Source organism: Arvicanthis niloticus, chromosome 2 (genome assembly GCF_011762505.2).
Source record: "Arvicanthis niloticus isolate mArvNil1 chromosome 2, mArvNil1.pat.X, whole genome shotgun sequence".
In the NCBI taxonomy this organism is placed as follows: Eukaryota; Metazoa; Chordata; class Mammalia; order Rodentia; family Muridae; genus Arvicanthis; species Arvicanthis niloticus.
Genome location: NC_047659.1, coordinates 38,722,988 through 38,741,273, shown reverse-complemented (window position 1 = coordinate 38,741,273; position 18,286 = coordinate 38,722,988). Strand labels below are relative to the sequence as shown.

The 18,286-nt window shown below is 38.2% G+C and overlaps 1 protein-coding gene across 1 annotated transcript in view; it reads left to right on the top strand.

Moving 5' to 3' along the window:
- Positions 1-12,659, top strand: part of Ifih1 (interferon induced with helicase C domain 1) — a 47,707-nt gene extending 35,048 nt beyond the window's left edge. Inside the window, exons 8-16 of the mRNA XM_034493657.2 lie at positions 888-1,004; positions 2,967-3,090; positions 3,585-3,860; positions 4,347-4,606; positions 6,569-6,718; positions 8,573-8,734; positions 11,115-11,305; positions 11,813-11,903; positions 11,993-12,659. Of these exons, the coding sequence (XP_034349548.1) occupies positions 888-1,004; positions 2,967-3,090; positions 3,585-3,860; positions 4,347-4,606; positions 6,569-6,718; positions 8,573-8,734; positions 11,115-11,305; positions 11,813-11,903; positions 11,993-12,172 (1,551 nt within the window). The 3' untranslated portion in view covers positions 12,173-12,659. The remainder of the gene's footprint in view (positions 1-887; positions 1,005-2,966; positions 3,091-3,584; positions 3,861-4,346; positions 4,607-6,568; positions 6,719-8,572; positions 8,735-11,114; positions 11,306-11,812; positions 11,904-11,992) is intronic.
- The last annotated feature ends 5,627 nt before the right edge of the window (positions 12,660-18,286 follow it).

Below are 18,286 nucleotides of genomic sequence, written 5' to 3'. Positions count from 1 at the left end.
ACTCCATGACTTTCAAAGTGGCATGTTGTCTCTCTCTTTCCATTATGTGTCATTGTGGAATATGAGTTATTCACATTAAAATAGAAAAGAGGCCAATGCCATCTTTCCTGCCTTTAATCTGGCACCAAGGAAGCAGAGCCAAGCAGATTGCTATGAGTTTATGAGTTGACATAGTGAGTTCCAGACCAACTAGTGCCTCAGAGGGAGACCATCTCAAAATAAGGGGTTGGGGAAGTGGGGAATCGAGATGTGAGGATCTTATTATTAAAGATGCACTAACCAGCTTCCCCAGATGGGGTGTCAGTTAAAGTACTGCAGAGTACGTAAGCCTCTCACTGTATGTAGTTGCATAGAAATTATTAAAGCAAACAAGAGTCAGAAAATGATTGTCTCCAAGATTCATCTCATTACTGGGATAAAGGCCTAACTTCTAACTATGATCTAGGCACAAAGACTAAGGCAGCTCCGCCCACTGTGCTGTCTTTTTTGTATAAACAATAATGGGACTATGGTCCATGAACATCAACATGATCGTGAAGATGGCTGCCTGATATAATCAGATAACAGTTACTCCATAATTAATGCCTGTTAATTTGTACAATTTTTCTAGTTTTTTTTTTTTAAGTCCTGTATAACAGCTACAAAATGAAAATCTAGAATTAGACTCCAAATATACTTTTGGAAGACAGCAGAGAAAATATTATTGATTATCATTGGTTGATTAAATCCACAGTAAGCAATGCTAAAACACTGCATTCAGTGACTAATGCTGTATACTACCTAAATGTTATGCTACATAGTTATGCTAAAATGCCTATTGTAATTTTCTTACACAAAGCTATGCATTCGGTTGTGAGAAAGGAAGTCTTAAAGTGTCTCTTTTCCAGATATGTGCCAATCTTGATGCCTTTACCATTAAAACAGTGAAAGAGAATCTTGGTCAACTCAAACACCAAATAAAGGAACCATGCAAGAAGTTTGTGATTGCTGATGATACCAGAGAAGTAAGAACAGCATTTTTATATGTATTTATCTGACAACACCATATCCAATGGGATGTTTTACATTCTCTGTCTGAATATTACCTTCTAACATTTTTTTTTCAAACAAGCCATAATTTTATACCTTTAAAAAAAATGGATAGGAGGCAGCAAAGACTGCTACTAATTATCACCACCATACTCTTCTCTGGCTTATATGAGATATAGCTCAGTGCGTGGCTACTTCTGAATCTTGGAGAAGTGGAAGTTTAGAGCCAGGGACATTAGACAGCTGAACTAGAGGGAGTGTGGGAGTTGGTACCCTCTTTAAGGTCTCGGTGTTTGCAGGATTGGCTTTTTACCATTCCAGGGAACCATTTTGTTGCAGTTGGCAATGACAATAGAAATCCTCATTTGCATTTTTTCTTTTTGAAAACAGACTATAAAAAAATGAAAAATTTAATGTACTGGTGCTTTTCTGGTGAGTGTTTTCACCGATTAAAAAACAATCAACTTGTAGTCAGTTTGGCCGTTATGTTTAGTAGATTATTCCAATCTTTTCTTTTGTAGAATTGGAAACTTGTTTTAGAAATGTAAAAGAAGTTTAATTCCGCTGAGAATCTGCCTCATAGGCTACTAGGATTAAATGAGGAGGGTATGTGTGCTGTAGGTCAGACTCGGAATGCAGTGGGCACCACACCAGTGCCAGTGGGCAACCTCCGCAGGGCACCATTTTGATTCTGAAATGGAGCTGCCAGCATGTTGATTACGCTCTACTCGCTTTTACATTTCTCTGTCTTGGATTTACCTGAGGAGCTCAAAATTCCTGCTTCTATTTTTGATCAAATTTTTTTTTCCTCTGGATATTCTTTTGAATATAATTCACCATTCTTTTTCGGCTTAACTTTTACAATTACTCTTCATTAAAGTGTGATGCATAGGGAAAACACAAAATGTACTTGTGGATTTTCATAAGGTGACCAAACTTATGCAAAAAAAAAATTAGATAAAGAGTCAGTACATTACAAAGCCCTCCAAACTCCCCCCTTTCAGTCCCCATGCCAAGGGAAACTATTAGTTTTGACTAATTTTGAACTTTTTCCAAGTTCAATCACATAACATACATTCTTTCATATCTGGATTTTTTCCCCCAAAGTATGCCAATTGCTTTTTATTTTGGGAGTAATAGCACTGAAGCCTGTTGGCGTGTAGTTTCTGCTACACTGCTTTGTGCTCCCGACTGGCTGCAGGTATGCACCTGCCCAGGAGCTATCTAGTTCAACGTCTCTAAATCTGCCCTCAACTTAGTTGCCTGGTTACCTAATATGAAGCCCATTGGTCTTGCTGCCCAAGACACTTTTGGGCTGCCCTTCCATGGCCGCTTTTCTTTTCCATCTACATTTTGGAAGATCTCCCCTGCAGCTCTCAGTCTGTTCTCTCTCTCCCCCCAAGTCTTTCATGCTCCTCTTCTGCCCTCTCCTCTCTTCTAGCCTGTGGGAATCTGGAAGTCCCGCCTCTTTCTTTCCACGTAGCCATTGGCCACTGGCATCTTTATTGATAGCTCAAAAAACCAATTGGGGGCAAGTATCTTCAGCGTACGTTAAACCCAGATTCCAGATTAAATCAGCGCATCAGAACTACTCATTTACATAGGAATGCTACCTAAGTACAGTCAAAAACTTTCTAAATAATTTCGACATTAAGTCAATGAATAATTTTAATTGCCTTTAACTTTCAAGCTTTGTAAAACTCACTGACTTTACTTTTTAAAATGTTGTGGTAGAGGTTTAGGGTCAGATACGTCCTGAAGTAAAGGTAAAACTGCAAAAACCAAGTATTGTGTACCACCAAGTGATCAGAAATTAATCTGTTTGATTGTCTAGTTAATGATTCTGAACCAATCACATTATAATGTGCAAATCATTTTAACAAAGATAGTGAATGCCATTTTAAACAACGTTAATACATATATGTCATTGTTTTTAGAACCCATTCAAAGAGAAACTTCTAGAAATTATGGCAAGCATTCAAACTTACTGTCAAAAGAGTCCAATGTCAGATTTTGGAACCCAGCACTATGAGCAATGGGCCATTCAAATGGAAAAAAAAGGTAATCTGGGTTTTGACCTCACAGCTTTTCCCTTGTTTACAACCAAGATTTTAGATGATCCTCGCAGACTCAGAAGCTCTCTGAGAGCAAATGGAACATGAAGCGGAATTTCTGTTTGTGTAGGGCAAGCCCGCACTTGTTCCAACCCCTCATCTAAGGAAAGAGGTGTCAATTCATACAGTTTTCACTCTCATTTATTATATATAAAGTACTACGGCAGCTATCAACAGCTCTGTCTCCAAAGGCAATTTTACTGAGGTGTTTCCCAAGCTTTTCCTCTAAGGTTCAGGTCCACGTTCCCGCCTACACTGAGCTCAGGCAGCCAGCAACAGAGTTGAAAGTCACCCTCTTTAGAACTCATGGCCATACGGAGTCTTGCTCATGCCAGCGCCACGGTGAAGTTAGTTCTGGGCCATAACCTGTTTAAGCTCACAACACAGTTATAGGATAGATTTCTGCGCTTTGCCTCACTCACAGAGTTTATTCTTCCAAAGCTGCTAAAGACGGAAATCGCAAAGATCGCGTCTGTTTAGAACATTTGCGAAAGTACAACGAAGCCCTACAAATCAACGACACGATCCGAATGATTGACGCGTACAGCCACCTGGAAATGTTCTACACTGATGAGAAAGAAAAGAAGTTTGCAGCCCTCAATGACAGCGACGAGAGTGATGATGAGGCAAGCAGTCGCAATGACCAACTTAAGGGCAATGCAAAGAAGTCTTTGAAACTGGACGAAACGGATGAATTTCTCATGAATTTGTTCTTTGGTAAGATTCAATATAGCACAAACCATGTGTTCCTGCACCGTCCTCTCAGACAGGAACTCACGGCTTTCTTTAAGTCTTCCAGAAGGCTCTCAAAATTCATCTTGAAAGAAAATCCCATGAAGACTGTGGTTTATAATTTGATATGACAGGTTAACTTTTAATTGTGTGACTGTAATTAATCATTTGATCATATAATTTTACTGCCAAGACTGTTGCAATTAATTAATTAATTAGTCTGAGCACTAAATATAATCACAAGATTTCCTACCTATGAGTCATGTCTTAGAGTATCATGTAAAATTTGCCAGTGTAATTTTTTTTTAATTTACTGATGCAAACTAATTTTATTTTCAATAGTTTTAAAGTTATGTTTTTCTTTAATAAATCAACTGAAATTGACCCTGTGTATGACACACCACAGGGTGTGTGAGTGCATTTAGTGGGATAGCTAAATCAAGCTAATAACACGAATGGTTATTTTTAAAGATAACAAGAAAATGTTGAAAAAACTAGCTGAAAACCCAAAATACGAGAATGAAAAACTCATTAAATTAAGAAACACAATACTGGAACAATTCACAAGGTCTGAAGAGTCCTCCCGAGGAATTATTTTCACGAAAACACGGCAGAGCACCTACGCACTTTCCCAGTGGATTACGGAAAACGCGAAGTTTGCGGAAGTTGGAGTCAAAGCACATCACCTCATTGGCGCGGGACACAGCAGTGAGGTCAAGCCCATGACTCAGGTGTGGCCTCTTTCTGTAATCCATTCCTTAAACTTCAACTGCTCTACTCTCATTGCTTGTAATGGCTCCCGGTTCTTTCACCATCTCACAGATACATTCGCAGAGGCTCTTGGCTTTGGTATGTAGTGACCAAGTACCCCAAGGCTGATAGTGGCACGCGAGTTATGGAAGAAGCTAAGGTGGAATCCGCTTTCCGCTTTCCGCTTTCCGCTTTCCGCCTTCCGCTTTCCTTTTTATAAACGTATAGTAACTTCTCGAGTTTGGCACTTCTTGTAAAAATAAGTAACTTCTACCTTAACACCATCATAAAGGAATGTTTACAATATACAATCCAGTGGAAATGCAAAACTGCTCAGGATGTGTGGATTGTAACCAAAACTGGAAGAGTGACAGTCCAGACTGTGTTAGGGAGGGGAGGTTGAGAAGGTTTCTGCAGTTTTATCAGTTTTGAAAATTATATTAGTAATTGTATCTACAGTTAAGAAAACACTTCTGAGTGGCAAAAAAGACACTTGGAAACTGTAAACAATTTTCAGTGTTCTTCTGGAAGCTAAGTTTCCCTTGAATCTTGCTAGTGGAAAGGGTGTTTCAGTTCTGAGATATTGTTCACACACTGGAACGAACCAAAACTACTTAGTGTTTGTGTAAAAAAAAAAAAAAAAAAAAAAAAGGAAACTTGAAATTGCCCACTCTGACACTCAATCTGTGCACAGTCCCTTGAGATAGCTCCGTATCCCGTTTACAGCTGGCTTGCCAGCCAGAACATCCCTCAGTGCACTGACACCTCGTGAACCACAGCAGACTCATCTGTCCTGTTCGTAGTTAGGTAGATACTTGCTCTGAGGGCCGAACACTGAGCCTGCAATTTTGTACTTAAGTACTGTTTGAAATTAAGGCACAGTTATATGTTAAAATCCAAGACATAGTTTCTTAACATTGGATGTGAAGGAATCGGGCAGAGGTTTGGCACAGAGTTGCGAAGAGTCTTGCTGTGATGTTCTTTCATGGTAGTGAGCCACATAGAAGCTCGTATTACCTTTAAGAAGAAAGGAGAGGGCATGGGAGAGCACACACTTGCTCTGAATGATGACTTTTCATAACTTACTTTTTTTTTTTTTTACATAACTTATAAGGATAACAGAATGCACAGAATGTCACATAGGCTAGCAGCTTCGATGAGATTAGAGTGAAAATAAAGTACCAAGGACTGTCTGTATCACATGAAGGTCATAGTTCAATATATTTATATTAACTTTCAAAGTTGACATTAAAAAAAAAATCCTCCCATGATTAAGCTGTAGTCACATGCTTGTCCACTTTTAATTTATATTGTCTTTTGAATAGACCTTATGTTAAAGTTAAACCTTCCTCAGAGTAACAGTAAAGAATGGCTCTGCTTTCTCCTGTTCCAGGTTCCCTTCCTGGACTTTTTGAATTTTTTTCCTGTGGCCTTTCTGAAATATTCCATTGGTTTCTTTCCTGGATGATTCTTAAGGTGACTGGCTGTAGTATATATACATGGGAGATTTTTCGGTGTCTCAGAAGTGATAGAAAATGTTGAGTGAGTTTTATTCCCTAAATATCACAGTCTGACATTAATATATTGAAAGGTAAACCCTATTTTAGCCCTGCCAAAGCCTTTTCTCAGCCAGCAACACCTCTCCTTTTCTTCCTTTCAAATCACCCATCAATTTATTTCCTTGGCATAAAGAGCGTTCTTCCCACCTCCAGACTGCAGGATGGAAATATTTTTGTTATTGTGTGGTAATCCCAGATTGGAAATCAAATGTTGTCTCACCATCATGTCTTTGTTCATTGCCAAAAACAGATGGCAGCAAATCCGTGTATGATCTAATCCTCTGATTTACACTGACCAGTTGCAATTTATTATTTCTTCTACTAATTAGAAGATCCGAATGTGTTTAGCATCACAAAATTTAATTTATTAAAATGTTTCCACAGACTGAACAAAAAGAAGTCATTAGTAAATTTCGCACTGGGGAAATAAATCTGCTTATCGCTACTACGGTGGCAGAGGAAGGCCTGGATATCAAAGAATGCAATATTGTTATCCGTTACGGCCTTGTCACGAACGAGATAGCCATGGTCCAGGTATGTGCAGAGATCTGTGCCTAACATGTTCCTTCTCATTCCTGTGCTCCTATGTAGATTCCCCCCTTTTACTAAAACAACACAAACCCTTTTTATCTGTGTTTCTGCTAAAAGACCAGTGTTAAAGAACTTCGAGACACTGCTTTTTATATGACTGCTCTTTCTTGAACTCCTATGGCGACCTCCTGTAATTTAACTAACAACTCTATTTTGATTGCTACTTCTATGTCCTGGACATGTCCCGGATGGTCCCTGATGTTCCACCCCTAACTGCCTTCTCTGCATAACTTCAGCAGAATGTCCCCCACCCCCATCTGGGGTGAAGTGAGCATCCTCGTGGATCCCAGTTCAGGGAGGGATCATGTGAGGCAGAGCTGTCCAAAACGTACGTCCAGATTTTCCAAGACCATGCATGATATTGTTCATTACAAGAGTCAAAAGAGGACTCTTCAGTCTTCAGATGTCAGTGAACCCTCAGAGGGATAAGGAATCTAAAACACAATGACCACAAATCCCACTCAGACCTTACGGAGCCCTGCAGTTCTGTTTTCCTCGCACAGTCAACTTTTCTATATTTTTAATTTTTCATGAAATATGGAGTCGGGTCACTTTCAAGTACAAGAAAGAAAGAAAGAGAGAGAGAGAGAGAGAGAGAGAGAGAGAGAGAGAGAGAGAGAGGGAGAGAGAGGGAGAGAGAGGGAGGGGGAGGGAGAGAGGAAGGAAGGAAGATTCTATTTCTAACCTTACTCATCTATATTAATAAATTCATGATATGTAGAAAACTTAGGATGGAGAAAATATATGATGTTATTCTTAACACGTGAATGGTTCTTTATTTCTTTATTTCTTTATTTCTTTCTTTATTTATTTTTTAAATCCCTGGGTGGGTGACAAGTTATAGAAGATGAAGCTCATTAGGCAGCCATCTTGCTAGAAAGCAAGATTATTTCAGGAAGTGATTCGTAAGTCAGAGTCTTATGACGACAATATGTGTGTGGTTTGCCTTCAGAATAGTATTGTAGTTGATAGCTAAGCTCTTGAGCTAGGTAACCAAAACTTATACTATTAAAACTATGTCTATACTACTACCCCCAGTGATTGATCCAGTCTAGTGTCCCACCCCTGGTCAGTGTTAGGTGTCCATACTCCGTTAGGTGGCCTGATATCCTTGTAATAATGGATGTCGCTAAATGAATGGCCTTAATGGTCTTTACAAATTAGGAAGAGGGCAAGGAAGGTATATGTATGGGAGTGAAGGAGAGGCATGAGAGAAGTTGAAGGGGGCAAATGGGAACGGGGCATTATCGTATTTTGTTGTTTACACGAATGAAATTTTTAAAGAACAATGATAAAATTTATGAGCCTAATTTCCACCTTCTTAAGAGGCCTATAGAAATTTAACTCTTGACTGTGTGTATTTTCCCAGAGAAATGTGCTTAAAGTCAGAAGTAGGCTTCCAGGAACAGTTCTGTTGTGCTCAGAATTCCTGGTACCAAGGTCAGAGATGGGCCTTGTCCTCATTCATCCTTCTAAATAGATGGCTTTACCGTCCAACCCACTGCTCAGGGTTTCTGTGGTATAAAACAGTTGCTCAGGGTGCAGTGGGGCTAAATGGGTGGGTGTGTTATTTTGGCCTCCACAAGTTACCAAAATCATTTTAGAACACTGCATTAAAGAACACTTAAATTCAAAAATTTATCCACAAGCCATGGGTAATAACTACCTTTACCAAGAATACAGAGATCATTTGAAGGCGGGGATGCTGAATCAAGACTATCTTCTCAGTTTCAAACCAGGACAGCTCATAGCAAGACACAACACTTTTTTTTTTTTTTTCTTTGTTCATGTTCTCAGGCCCGGGGTCGAGCCAGAGCCGATGAGAGCACCTACGTCCTGGTTACCAGCAGTGGCTCGGGAGTTACTGAACGGGAGATTGTTAATGATTTCCGAGAGAAAATGATGTATAAAGCTATTAATCGTGTTCAAAACATGAAACCAGAGGAGTATGCACATAAGGTATTGTTCTTGGCCACCAGTGAGTTTAGTTTTCGTCTGAAAATGGCTACACTTGATTGCCACAGATGTCTGTGTGGCTACTTCCTCAGACAGATATTGTGCTGAGTTACCAGCTTCTGTTGAATTTGTTCTTAGTCCAGATTCAAACACAAAGCCCCAAAATCTGGTGTGTGTGTGTGTGTGTGTGTGTGTGAGAGAGAGAGAGAGAGAGAGAGAGAGAGAGAGAGAGAGAGAGAGAGAGAGAGAGAAATGCTAAGGGAATTTTGATCATTGCAGGGAAACCAAACATCAATTTTGGTAATATAAATTTAGGATGGCCTTTACCAGAAAGACTTGTGCAACTCACTCATTCAGACCTACCTTGTAGTTTCAATTTGATCCAATCCAGCATACAAGCACAGTGTCTTTATTATAGAAATATTTATAAACTACCTATGCCTGCCAGACATTATTTTAAAAGCAGAGAACATGGTGAGAAACACATCATAATACCCTTGCTATGTGAAGTCGAGCTTCTAGTGTGTGCTCGCTGAGGATGGGGAAAGGCAAATAATAAATGTGAACTTAGCAGTGTTGGACAGAGCATTGACAAGAAGGCACAATGGAAAGAGAGGAGAATTGTGGAGCCAGGCTTGGTGGCTCATGTCTGTAATCCCAGCATTCAAAAGGCTAAGGCAAGAAAGTTACCCAATGAGCTTGAGGCTATTTTCGACTACAGAGTGTGATCAATGCCAGCCTGGGCTATGGAGTGAATCCTATTCCAAAACCCCACAAAATGAAACAAAGAATAATAAAGTACAATGTAAAATACAACTTTATGCCTACTTTTGAGATGCTCCACCTAGAGATTGACACTGAGGCGAATTCTGAATGATGACAACATGTATAATATCTCACGTAGCTCCTTCTCAATTTACTAACAGAGCTATTTGAATTGGGTGAAGGAAATGCAATGGGGAAAAAGAATATATTTATACAATATTTCAGGAAACTTTCATACTACTGAAGTAAAGACTGTGACTCTTATAATAGCAAACAATCCATTTAGAAGAAAATTCACACCCTTGCATATGGGTGTGAATGTTAGTTTCTTAACATTAGAATTGGCTCTGCCCTAAATAGAGTTTTAGGAAAGGGATGCTTTCAAATTGTTGTGCAAAGTATATAACCAACTCCAGAGTTTCCTGGCCAGGTTTTCATACAAACATACATTTTAAACCCCCTTAAATATAAAGCAAACCAAACATTTTCCACCAAATAATCCTACTATAGATTTATTCCCTCATACTTACAACTAAAGGCATAATCACAAATCAGTGAGATTCTCGTAAAATCTGATGTGTTATTACTAAATTGTCTAGTTCAGCTATAGGAAAAATCTATAGTTTACAGGTCAGATTCTCCCAATCTGTAGATTAAAACATTGTAGTAGTTAGTCTTTCATTATTTTAATGAAATACCTGAGATAAGATGATTAATAATATAAAGAGGTTTATTAGTTTGACTTAGACTTAAGGCCATAAGGTCTACCAACAACGTAGAAGGCTCTGTGAGGCCTCACACCCCCCACCAGATCCATTATTACATTATGGCAGGATTGAATATGTACCTAAACTTCTTTGTGCTCTCTCTGTCATTACCAAACCACTATAATTCAGCCCTGTGAATTCGACCCCTAAATCCTAATCAAAGATAATCTCTTCTCAAGGGCCCCATTTCTAAGCACACAACTACATTAAGTATCACTTTTCTTAATTATTAAGACTTCTTAACACAAGACATTGGGGGTTCAATTCCTGCATGAATACAGAAGTACAAGCCATATTTAAACCATAAGAAAGGATCCATTGAGGGACTCCAGGATAGACTATCTTTCTCAGTTTCTCTTGAGCGAGAGAGCTGCCCTCCCAAGACTTCTCAGGCAGATGAACGGGAATGAAGAGCAACAAAGTGGACAGCTATTATGCTCAAAGCCCCCCCTCCTCCAGAAAGCATTGCTATGTAGTCAGTTACTTACTACAAGAGCAACTGAGCTCCTCAGGGTTGAAATGGCTTTTTAACAGATTTCAGACAACCACTGATAAAGCATGAGAGTTGATGCAAAAAAGAAAAAATCTATTTTGCATGTCATACTGAACAGTTAAGATTATATGGGTTCACATCTAGAGTGAACCCAAACATTCCTCACCACCTGACCCCAAAGGCTTTTCTCCTACCATTTCTTTGTGTTGGTAGATTATACCAGAAGATGGAAAACTAAGTTCATCCGGTGCCTTTATCTCTTCATCTTCTAGAGTACAATATACCTGTGCTATGCAATTGTCAGCTCATTTACTTCCATCAAACTATGAAAAAATTAAATATTCTTCTCTCCACACAGATTTTGGAACTGCAGGTACAAAGTATCTTGGAAAAGAAAATGAAAATCAAAAGAAGTATCGCAAAACACTACATCAACGATCCATCATTAATAACACTTCTCTGTAAAAACTGCAGTATGCTGGTCTGCTCAGGAGAAAACATCCATGTAATTGAAAAGATGCATCATGTCAATATGACACCAGAATTCAAGTGAGTGCAGCAAGACCCTCTTAAAAAATTTCTTTAGTAGAGGTGAGAACAATGGCATTATACATGTTGTGTTTACAGAGTGAAATTGAGATTTTTTTCTCATCAAAATTTTCACTTTTGTAGTCCCTCAAATATAATTCTCATTTCTTGTGTCTGTTTTGAAAGTCATTTCTGTTGAGACATGGAGGAATGGTAAGACACAAAGCAATTTTGATGTAAAGTACTTAATTTGTGGATGTTCTCATTTTTTTTTTTGAGTGACTGAAAAGTTAAAACAACAGCTGACTTCAAAGGAGACCTAGAGACAGTGTGATGCTTGTGAAGTGTGTGTGTAGGATAGGGACATCCACCTGATTTTTCACAAAAATTCTGGGGAGCAGAAAATGAGAAAGAATGAGGTATCGGTCCAACCATGTGGGTCATCATCAAGTCCAACATGAACCCATGGCTGCATAATGTCATTTTTGTCACATGTCACTGACAATCCTTCTCCCACAATAATTTTAGGGGACTCTACACTGTAAGAGAAAACAAAGCACTGCAAAAGAAATTTGCTGATTATCAGACAAATGGAGAGATTATCTGCAAATGTGGCCAAGTGAGTAAAGTCTCGGGGGTTCAGTTTTATTTTACCCAAAAGGAATGTTTCAGTGGATGCTGACTTCTTCTTTTTCTTCTATTTTCTAGGCTTGGGGAACAATGATGGTACACAAAGGTTTAGATTTGCCTTGTCTTAAAATAAAGAATTTTGTAGTCAATTTCAAAAACAATTCATCAAAGAAACAGTACAAGAAGTGGGTGGAATTGCCTATCAGATTTCCTGATCTTGATTGCTCTGAGTACTGCTTGTCTAGTGACGAAGACTAGCTCTTGATTCGTGATTATTTGAAAAATGTTACCAACTCAACATTGAATATGATTTTGATTGATGTTTTCATTACACTACTGAACTAACTCTAGAATATGTAAACCATGTTTTTGTTTTGCTTTTAATGATGGAAAGAAACACCAAAAGATACATACATCTTATTGGTTGGTAAAGGTAATTGTTAATCAAAATTGTCAATTTGATGAGTTCTAAAATCACCTGATCTCTGGGAATGCCCATGAGGCACTGTCTTAAATTAATTAAGGAAGCTTTGTCCCCTGTGGGTGGTCCCATTTTCCAGGCTTGTGTCCAGGACTGTATAAAGCTGAGAAAACTAGTTGAACCCACATTTGCTGTCATAACTCTGGTGCAATCGACTGTGCAATGCAATGTGACAAGCTACCTCAAGCTCCTGTCACTGTGGTTTATGCACAATAATGGATTATAACCTCAAACTGTGAGCTACAATAAATCATTTCTTCCAAAGTTGTTATGGTCAGGGTGTTTCATCACATGAACAGAAAAGTAACTAAAACAGCAGGTATAAGAAAAAAAATCTAACAACAATACTCATCGCTGCAGAGAATTACAGTATTATGGAAGCACTGGAATATAACTGGGAATCCAAGGTACCGATATCAATCCTGCCACTGATTTTTTTTTCAGATTTATTTATTTTATGTGTATGTCTGCTTGGCCTCTATGTATGTATGGGTACCATATGCGTTCTTGGTGCTTCTGGAGGTCAGAGAGACAGCAGATCTGCTGAAGTTGGAGTTACGGATGATTGTGAGCCACCATGTGGGTGCTGGGAATCAAATATGGATCCTCTCCATGAGCAACAAGTACTCTTAACCACTGAACCATCTTCCTAGCCTCTCTGTCACTAATTTTCACAATCAAATTGGCCTCTTCAGTTCATCCTTCTTCCCCATCCTCCCTATGGTGAAATGTTGATTAAATACACCTGCTCATTATAGCAGCTGTTTTGTAGGCCAAACATCTAGATGTTGTTTTCTCACAAGGCTGAAATCAAAGTTTCAGCCAGACCGTTCTGAACCAGAGGCCTCGAAGGAGGGTTCCATGCTCTCTGACAATCCGTTTCCTTGCAGCTGTCTGGCAATGATTTCTGCTTTCTTGCTACATCTCCATCAGGAATTGCTCTCACATCCTAGGAATGCTTTATTCTGTGGCCTCTTCAGGAAGTCCCCCAGCACATACCATGTGTTTCTTTAGGGCCAGCAGTAGAAACTCCCAAAGCTACTAAGGAATCCTATGTAACTTAACTATAGTAATAGGAACGTAATGTGTTATACTTTGGATGAGGCATCTCATTGATAGGCAGACTTGATACTTAATCTCACTTGTCAACTGGTAAGAGCTACAATTACCTGGCATAAGGATGTCTGACCATGCCTATACCAAGTGGCCAGTAGGCCATGCCCATACTCAAAGTAAGGGGATAATTTAGGATATCATGCATGAACTGATATGATTTGGAAAGAAATCTTGGAGGTCATTTTATAGTAACTTGTTCATTTTTTGCTATTATAATGTAGATCCATAGGGAATCACTTTGACAACAGGAAGCTCAATAAAGGAATCAGTGTTACTAAAATGCTATATCAAGCAGGTTCAGGCTTGCTTCTTCTGCTTTCTCTTCTGCAAACACAGTACCATCCTGGAATACGACCTAATCACCTCTTATGAAGAAGGGAGCAAAGACAGAATTGTTTTGTAGCTTTGATCTATTAGTTTAACTCCATATTAAGATATCCTAAATCTTTTATTAATGAGAACTGAGCCAAATGAAAATATTAATCAGAACTCTCGTGAATATAAATGGACAAAAGAAAAATTGGTTTTCTTAAAATACCTTAAGAATTCCATCTAACTCTATTTAAAGTATTGCTGTATTCTAAATAATTTTGGAAACTAGCAGGAAATCAAATATTTAATATATCTAAATAGACCACTGTAATATATGTATTGTTTCTGAGGTATCAACAAGTATCAGGGTGTTTTGTTTTGTCAATCATTTTTTTCTTTATTTCCATAAAAGAGTTATTTCTACTTTAAAATTAAAGAGGTATATGTCAGATACTATTAATTTAATATGTAATAATACATGGCAACTTAAACTTTAGTAGACACACTTCTTTTTAAAAACAACTACAATTGTTGCATCTTGATAAATGATTGTGGAATACTGTAATATCCTTAATATTTTAGCACTAATTATACCTGTAACACAAAGTCATGAACCTGGGATTTAGTGTGCCAGTGTCCTAGTATTTTTGGTTGTTTGAATGACTTTCAGCAACTTCATGTTCCATATCTGTGTTCTCCTGCATTCATTCATGGGCTGGATTAATGTTTTTTTTTCACTGTCCTAACATGTGCATGGCTCGTGATTCTTGCTCTAAGCCTGTACTTTTTCTCTAAACCACAGTCCATGAACATGAAATGACTTCTCAAAAGCCATTAGTACATGTCACAGGTAAGTGTTCAAAGTGGACTGTGCTACTGTGCTATAAGAGAAGTGGGTATTTTCTTCTCTGCAATTCAGTATTGGCTAGAGCAGAAAGTACTGCCTTGGGGGGAAAAACATTGCAGATGTTGTTTACAAATCAACTGAAGCAGCCAAGAAGAGTCAGAGTCCCTCTTGCCATTGTAGCTTTTAAGATGTGTGAATTGCACACATACACTTAGGAGAAGATGATAGAGAGAAAAATAGATATCTGAATTGCCCAACTTAGATCACTTCCTGGGTACCAGTGACATTCTGTACCTTACCTAATACTCCTGCTATGCTACCATAGTATTTTCTAGTCACTCCGATCTTTACTCAAATATGAAGCCATTCTTTGACACTTCTTCAGCAGATCTTGTTTATGACTCTTTAAAAACAAAATCCAGATGTCACTTCCCAGAATTCAGCTGCATTTACATTTCCGGAAGAGAAACGGAGAGAGCTTGTAAGGAAAGTATTACTCATTCTCTTTCAGCATAAAATACTCATGAAATCTTTAAACAAGAACATGAGTCAGAGCAAGAAGCAACAAAACAAGACAAAGATTTGATGCTGTTATAAGGATTGTAAGAATTATGATGTTAATTTGAAACTTTAAAAGTTTGTACATTTCTTTTGCCCTATTTAGAGTCGATATGTCTTTGCTTTTGTGCATAGAGTATGTAATAAGATAAACTTGGATGTGGACCATTACTAATTTGGGAACTTTGAGACGAAGCCACTTATACTCTTTAAGGCCAAAGGACATAACTACATTGAAGAGCTGTAGGCACTAGGCACTGAATTAAACAATGCCAGCAGTTAGCATGCACAAGAAATATCCACAAAGCACAGTGGAGAATGTCTCTGGACAAGCTGAAGCATCTACAGTAGTCAAAGATATAGAAAGAGCATAATAATAAATTTGCATTTAATCTTTAAATAAAATACATGCAGAATTAAAGTCAATTACATCAACACTTATCATAAAGGGCAATCCCAAGAAAGAGTAATAACAAGCATGCTTGTTAATGTGCCATTCAGAGTGGCTAAGAGGGGAATTTAGTCTCTATGGATAAAACATAAAGATCAATCCATGTACACATAAGTATCATTGTATTTATTCAATGGCTTTCAGACTTAACCAAGTCTATCTAAGAATGATTTTAATTATGCTTTATCTTCACCTTAAGAACTGATAGTAATGCCTTATCAGTGATTGAGTCAGGGACTGCATGAGAAAGAGAAACTGGATTATCAGTAGTAACTTTTGTATAGCACAAATTATAGTTGCTTTCTGTGTGGTTCTAAGTCCTTAAACCTTTTCTCAGATCCAAAGAACCAAAATATGAACTATGGATCCTTCTCCCAGGTAGGTGAGTCTGACTGATCCTCCCCATGCCTCACATCCATTCCAATTTCCAGAGCTAGTCCCAGACACCAAGCTGGGACCAGGAACCCAATACAAAATGGTCAGTCCTGAAGATACCCCCATACAAGCAAAATTATGCAGATTGAACAGATTGTATTTATATATTTAGGAATACACACACACACACACACACACACACACACACACACACACTGACTAGTTATTTCTGTGTTCAATCAACAAATATACTTAATAAAGTAGATAAAAGTAAGGGATTTCCACTTAGGGAATTACATTTTTAAACACCAAGAATAAAGAATAAATACGAACATTTTCCTCATGATTTTCAGTATTTAAGAATTAATACAGACAAGATTAGTAATGCAGTATGAAGGTTTATATTAAAGAGAAATGGAGGGAAGAGAACCACCTTAGGGTTTGGGGAGTTGGAGAGGTTCCCCGATGTCCTCAGAGTCATTAGCATGTTTGGGGGTAGAAATGTAGGAATCAATGTCTTTAACTAATTGTAGGAATTAATTAACTGTAGGAAGCCGTTAAAAGATAATCTGCTATTAGTTGTCTTTATGCCTCAGAAAAGCAAAAGTCCTTCTGAAAACATTCAAGGTAGAAGCATTTCTGCTTTGAAGATGTGATAGAATGTAGATTTGTCAGAGTCAGTTATATGTGGATAAAAATGTTTGATGAAGGAATGTTTCTAGACTTTATCTAAATAAATGCTCATATACTAAGCCAGATATTAATGGGATTCAACCCTTCTATAAGTAGTTGAGGGGAAAAAAACCTAATGATGATGTGAACTTCTGATGGAACAGAGGTCAGGATTCTCTGAATGGAACCAAACAGGCAGGAAAATCCTGTGTGTATCTGTTTTGACCACACCCTTCCTGTCTAAAGAATGTCCTGAGAACAATCCCATGTCCCACAGTTTCTTCTAGACAAAAGCCTTAGCAACAAGCCAGTTAGAGTAATCTGCCTGGGTTAAAGCCATTACCATATAGCCATTCCAGGGAAAAGAAAGCCCAGAGTGTCCAAATTTGCTCTGAAGCCAGAGATTGGGAAGACTCGGTATTGTTGGCATGAACATCTTCATGAGATATTCCTTCACAAAATCCAGTGATTAGTATCAAATAATGCTTAAAATTTTCAAAATATGTTTTATGATGCATCTCCAGTATGGCTGAATTATACAGTTGAGTCTAATTGATATTTCATCAGTAAAAATGAACAGGAAGTTGAGGTCAGTGAGGTAATAAGCATAGATGACCCTTGAAGGGCTTTACATGAAAAAGGAAGAAAGAGATGGAAAGTTTTAACAACGGGTCCCAAACTTAAGCCATTTTCAGACTGAGAAATGAGTCAGGAAGCAATGATATTTAAAGCACAGAAGGAGAAAGGTGTTTTGGAAGATGGAGGAAGATGAACGCACAAATGAAGACAGAGAGGAAAGCTAGACAAGAAGGCAGTTCCCAGTGCATTTAGGAAGCAAAGCTGCGAATGTAAAACTGAATGAAAGATAGACCTTAAGGTAGAAATCCAGCAGAAGCTAGGATTAATTCTCCCGACATCCACCACTAGACTCTCTACAAAGACTGGAAAACGGAAGTGGAGGCCGAAGGAAATTAGTAATGACTGTTAAATCCACTTCTATGAATTCATTAATGGCTCCTCAGAAACTCAGACTACTCCGGAGAGCTGTGGTTAGCCTATTCAGAAATAGCAAGTGTAGAAACAACTATGTAGTAAACACATGCAGGATACTAGGCTGATTTATGTTATGCTTGTGCCTGTAATCAAAGGCAAGTAGATCATCTCTAATGAAGTTAAAGTCAGCTTGGGCTATCTGTCAAAGAAAAATAAAAACAAAAACAAAAACAGAAAACAAGGAAACAAATCCACACGAAAACAAACAAAAACCCCAACCCAACCAAATACACACACACAGACACACACACACACACAGAGAGAGAGAGAGAGAGAGAGAGAGAGAGAGAGAGAGAGAGAGAGAGAGAGGGAGGAGGGAGGGTGGGTGAAATTAATGCTACTGAGCAGTTTTATCCTGTTTAATTCAATGATGCTGAGTCTCTCCCAGCATGTGATTACATTTGGAAGAACTCAATATCAACAACCAAGTTAATTAAAAATTCACTTAAATATTTACTTTCGGTATGCACAAAAAAGATAGCTACACATTACACAAATTTTTTAATT